Here is a 6,268-nt window from a genome sequence, read left to right on the forward strand (position 1 = left end):
AAATTTAATTCAACAACAAACCCAAATGAATGAGCAAGAAATAACATTAGTCACAGAGAACAGTGAAAGCAAGAGCCAAGTCCTACCTGGTCAGCATGAGCATTGCAGGGGAGGAGTCTCATCTTGTTAATGGCAGTAGACCTTGGCCTCACATTCAAATGGTCCATACCTCTTAAACGCCCAAACCTCATGCTGCATTCCATGTTCCTGTATGCTGCACAAGGAGCCCACTAACACTGCTCTCTGCTCTCTGCTACCGTTATCTACATTGCTATCTAGCCCCGTGCTGTCTTTGGAGAGCTGATCCTCATCCAAATTAGCTACCGTCATTTCGCCCATATAGTCGTTATCAGTTGTGCTTAAAATCTTTCGTTTTAGCTTTTTGGTTGAATTTTGGTAGCTGATTCATGGCCATTCCGTCTCGCAATTTTTTTTGGCGGTCAAAAAAGAGGCAAACAGTTAATATTTCAGGTAAACTTTGTTGGGGAGGTTTTAAAAAACATTGAAGCTCATTTTCGCTGCTTGAAATTTTTCCCATTTTAAAGAAATAAAATACTTCCTATTGACAGGTTATTAGATAAAGTGCGATAACTAAATGTGATTAATAGTTTGGAATTAGCATTGAAGATTGGAAATTCAAGTTAGCTAATAAGTATGTTCTTTAAATGATAAATAGAGATCAGGATTATTTACTTTTATGTGTGGTTTGGTAGCATTGGGTTTTAAATTGTTTTTGTGTGATTTAAAATGATGTTATGATATTAAAGTTGGTTTTGTAATATTTTAAATTGTAGCATTAAATTAATTTGGCAATGTAGAAGTGAATTATGTGCACAAAATTGATTTGTATCATGTAAAAAAAACTAACAAGTCTTGCAATCTAAAAAAGCATTTTGTCTTGCTTTTAGGTATCTAGAATTGTAATAAATAATTGACAATGGTTACATTTACCTTATCTTGAAGGAGCTTCTTAAGTGGGGATTATGTTCTACTTGATCAAATTCATAGGTAAACTTATTCAATAGTGTGTTAACAAATATTGAAGACAATAAGTAATCATGCATTATGTTTAAGTGCTATTATATATAAAAATGTTGGTGTTGTGTCAATGCTTTAGTGATAATGCAGAAGTGTACTTACAACTCTTGATTCTACATTCTAAATTCTAGATATATCAATATACTAAAATAAATTAGAGTTTATCTTTTTATAAAACACCATAGATTATATTTTGAAATAATGTGTGCTCAAGTCAACAAGCAATTGTCAATAGGAAGAGGAGGGAATGGACCCAATTTTAAAATTTGAATTTAAAATTTAGAAGTTGACTTTGCACCACAACTTCAATCTAAATTGAGGTTCTTAGGATGTAAGAAATTGGGATCAATCAAGCTCATAAAATTCATCAACTTTTATGTACAAATATGTCACTTATACACTAGTCATTACATAAAGGCCAATTGGATCAACGTGAGTTCAAAATGAAAGGAAAAAGTGCAAGGTATGCAATTTTCACAATTACATTTTGTCCCCACTTTAATTGACATGTGAACTACTATGAAGATTTATTGGATCACAACCACAAACACAACAATAGTTTCACTCATTCACTAAGCTTGAACACTTGTGTGCACTCAATGTGCATTAAACAATCGCATGGTAATTCTATGCAAAATAATTTTATACATTTCTCAATGCATATTGTAGTACCCCTGCCCTAATCAATTTTTAATCTCAATTTGACCTTGATTAGTTTAACATGTTATAATGTTATAGTCATATGTTTTGATTTTTGTGCGTACCTGTTAATGTGGTTTTCGCACCAATTCGTATGCAAGTTTATTAGTTCTCCTATTTCGTGTTATTAATCTTGGGCTAACACTTTCATTAAGTATATATATATGTATGCATGTATGGCTCTTGGTTGCAGGAGATTTCAGGTACAGTACCGCATGGGTGCGAGGTTTGTCTCTGCCTGGATTCACAGGTTTGAGTGTACCTCTTTGGTCCTTAGAGAATTGGATTAGGTGGTCGTAAGACCCTCGTTTGACCCTAGTCGTGCTCAAGTGAGCGTCGTTAGTCGTCTGTCGATATCCCCTGTGGTTGGGAATGCAGGTCGTTTGTCTGCTTGGCTTTCTTGGGTTGCATGTTTTGTGTGTGGTTAAATTGAGCATTTAATCCTTAGTATTTAATTGGATTTAATGTGTGTTTATGCATTAGTATTTTGGGGACTAAATTAAATAGGTTCCTTTTATGCAATTTATCGTTAATTAGAATTGCTCAATGCAAGTTGGTAGCAAGTTCAATTAAATGATTAATTTTAATGATAAATATTTTTAATTATGATTTTTGAAAGGAAAGATTAAATTTATTTGAAATAGAATTAATTTAATCTCTTTGGCATTTTGGAATAGAAAGGTTAATTTCAATTATTTGGGAAAATCAATTTTAATTAGAAAAGCAAGTTTAATATATATTTTGATATAGTTGGAAAGAATGATTTTTGGAGATTAATTTTAAAAGAAAGTATTTTAAATTCAAAAATAAGAATTTTGGGATTGTATTTTAAATTCTAAAAGGGGCTTTTTGGTCAAAACTTTTCCCATATAACCTAGATTTGAAAATATTTTTGGGAGGATGATTTTTGGAGAGCAATTTTTATGGAAAAATTTGGGGAAGAATTTGGGGGCATTTTGTGGAAGGAGTTTGTGAATTTTGCAGGTGGAGCTCATCTTCAACACCTCCAAGTTAGCATTCAAGGTTGGCATTTTGGTTAACTCTTTGTTTTTGTTGAAATTTGACTGAATTTAAGGAGCTTCATGTGTGTGTGTGGCTGCCTTTTTCTTTCAGAAAACTCTTTCATTTTGGTTATGAAGTGAGAAATTAATTTAACTTTGAACCCTTTGTTCATGGATGCAAATCTATTTCTTCATTTTGGGAAAGAAATGGTGTTTTAAAATTGGCTGAATCCATTCTCTATTTTGTCTCAAAAAAATTCTGAGTTTATTTTATTTGGGGGTTTTGTTTGAGATCATCAAAATAAATGCATATTTATGTCTGAAGAATTTGAAAATGAAATTTATTTCTCAGAGATTGACTAAGAATTTCTCTGTGACTACTTATTTGGGGGGCAGATTTGTTTTAAAAAAAATTTAAAAATTAAAAATAAGTATAAATTTTCTGGGTCTGAGAATACCCAGAAACTGGGGTGCTGTTTTTATTTATTTTAATATATTAAACAAAATAAATTAAATTAAATTAAACCCCCACCACGCGGGGAGGTAGCGGTTGCTACCGTAGCAGCGCTACCAATGGTAGCATGGGCTACCAAGGGGCCCACGTGGGTACCCCCCTCCCTTTTGGGTTTTGTACTTTTATATATATATATATATATATATATATATATATATATATATATATATATATATATATATATATATATATATATATATATATATATATATATTGTTAAAAAAAAAATAATAGTATTTTTAAATAAAGTTTTAATTATTATTTAAGTTAGTCATTAAATAATTATTTATGATTAATTTGTTATTAATTAATTGTATAATGGTAAATATACATTAATTAATATTCAAATTCTATTTTTGTTAATTAAGGTATATTTTTCTAAATATATACTAATTGTTGTAAATTATGAACCTAGGTATATATAAAGTTATATATATACAAATTAATATCCTTAGCTGGTATATTATTTTAATATATGCTTGGGAACTTTATTTCGTTGGGAAATGATTATCCAGTTTAAGTTTCCTTAAATGTATTTTTCAATTTTTTTGAAAGTATATGTTGGTTTTGGAGATATGAGAGTGGATTATTTATTTCGAAAAAAATAAGAATGATGTTTTATTTTGAACAATAAATATCATGTTAGTTGATTAATCTAAATATTTGATTTTATATCATTGTGTGTTCTGCGTATAGAATATTTATGTTAATGTGAATTTGGTTTAAAAACTCATGATGAAGTATTTATGTTATGTTATGATGCATATGAACTTAGCGAGTTAGAAAACCATGAACGGCTTGTACCTAGATGTGGAAGATAACTACAATCAAACTTAGATCTTTTAGAAAACTGGATCGATTTTTAATGTTTAATCAATATGGAAAAAGATTGTCTTTTCGGGTTATTGCTTATGCATGTTTAAATTTATGTATTCGCATTTGCTTATGAAATGGCAAGTCCTTGATTGTGATTGTTGGTTATTGTCGTTTGTTGATTTGGGTACCTACTTATGTCCTTGATCTCAAGTATTTACTGTTTTCATGTGATGGTTTGTATCCGGTCATGTCCTTTATGCAGGTGTTGAATGTTGGTTTGTGGTTGACCATAGTTGGTCAGGTCTCTAGTTAGAGTACCGTCAGTCAGTGCACCTCATATGAAGTCTTGTTTGACTAAGTGGGTATTCCTATCATTTTGAACTCTGTTTGTTTGACCTTGTGTATTCCTTGGTTTAGGAGTTCGCTTGAGTATAGCCTAGTGTCATTTGGGAAAGTGGCTTTCAATTGGGGGTCGCGCCCAAAGTGGTTGCTAGGTAACCCATCAAAAGTGTGTCTAAATAAGTGATAACCTAATAGCATATTAGAGAGTTAGTTAATGATTCATTAAGGAAGATAATTGTGCCTCATGTATGAGATGAGTGCTAGTACAGACTCGGCATGCAGTGAGAAGTCCTGAAATGGTAAACCATCAACCTTGTCTTCACAAAAGGTTGTGTTTGGTCCACATAAGGTTTGGATGGGCTGGAGGTTTGGATTAGGTTGCTAGGGTAACCCAGTGGATAGGGTCAGAACCTATGAAGACCTGCCATGGTAACCATAGTAGGTTATGTGATGACACTTGTCCCTTATGTTCGTTAGTGTGTTGTTGTGTTGTCTTGATAGGAGCATTGTTGTGGAGTCATCTTGATGTATATACCCTTGTGAGAACCTGATATCCATGTTAGACCATGGGATGCTTATGATGGGTTGAGAAGACTTAGTTTCGTGGATGCTCCAGTTGATGTTTTGTAATTACTTCTTATTATGTTCAGTTGGATCCTTTCCTATTCAGGGATCGTTCATGTATTTATTTGACCGATGTGGTCGTATGTATTATTGGTTATGTTTGCCTTGATGATAGGATTATAAATGATGTGACCTTATGTATTCTTCTCTATTATTTAATTTTCAGAGGGGTCTTGCAGTTGAGCAGACCCAGAGATGTAGCCCTCTAGGGGTGAACTTCGATATCATTTTGGTGTTATGTGATGTTTATGTTCTTATGTTTCCTTTTTAGTTTATCATGTATGGATGGCATTATGTTAGAATGTATAATGTGGATTAGATGAAGTTAATCTTAAAAGAATGTATGTAGTCATCTTATTAAATGCAGTAATTTGGAACATGAAAGAATGTAGATTAGAGTAATGGAATATATTCAGTTATTGATAATGAAATTAAGTATGCATGAAAAACATTCATTAGTTTATGATGAAATTTAAGTACGTTATGAAATTAGATGCATGACTTAAGTTTTAATGAAAGTTTGAACGTAGTGTATGGTTAATATTTATTGGATGAACCTTAATCATGTTATCTATACTTTTAACCTCAATGGATGAACCTTATCATGTGATCTATAATATTAACTTACCGAAAGAAATTATCCTTGTTTTAAGTATTATCATGTCATTAAGTTTATCAGCTTAATTGGATGAATTTGTGTAAGCTGAATTGATATTGAATTAAGTAACCACATTGGGAAACTCTTTAGGTGTTATTTTAGTCTCCCGTTGTGTTATCTGAACTTATGATATCTCATTGTATCTTTATGATGTGTTTTATTTAAAAATAAAAGATAAAAAAAATTATTTGCACTCTATTCTTGTGTTTTAGCTTAATCCCTTCAGGGTTTCCTGGCGGGGCATTACACATATTCCCTAAACATATTTGTATATCATTGTTTATCCATATATTTTAATATTGCACATGGGTGAAGATGTCTTTACTTTGGTAAAACTACTTTGTACCATATTTGTCCAACTTCTAGCCACACCTACACCACAAATGTATCCAACCATATAGGTGTGACATTTGGCACCATATAAGTTTAACACCTATCATACACTTAGCCACATGAAAGTGCACCATACGTGCATGGAACCTATTAGAATATCGTTAGAGGCTAGTTAGTAGCCCCTTTATATAAATAGTTATCTTATTCAAGTTACAAGCAAAAAAGTCCATAGTTATTTTGGTG

At 31.8% G+C, this 6,268-nt stretch overlaps 1 protein-coding gene across 1 annotated transcript in view; it reads right to left on the reverse strand.

Moving 5' to 3' along the window:
- LOC131064890 (indole-3-glycerol phosphate synthase, chloroplastic) overlaps nucleotides 1-351 on the reverse strand; it is an 87,577-nt gene extending 87,226 nt beyond the window's left edge. The window contains exon 1 of the mRNA XM_057999222.2: nucleotides 87-351. Within this exon, the coding sequence (XP_057855205.2) occupies nucleotides 87-203 (117 nt within the window). The 5' untranslated portion in view covers nucleotides 204-351. The remainder of the gene's footprint in view (nucleotides 1-86) is intronic.
- Nucleotides 352-6,268: the final 5,917 nt, after the last annotated feature.

Source organism: Cryptomeria japonica, chromosome 1 (assembly GCF_030272615.1).
Source record: "Cryptomeria japonica chromosome 1, Sugi_1.0, whole genome shotgun sequence".
In the NCBI taxonomy this organism is placed as follows: Eukaryota; Viridiplantae; Streptophyta; class Pinopsida; order Cupressales; family Cupressaceae; genus Cryptomeria; species Cryptomeria japonica.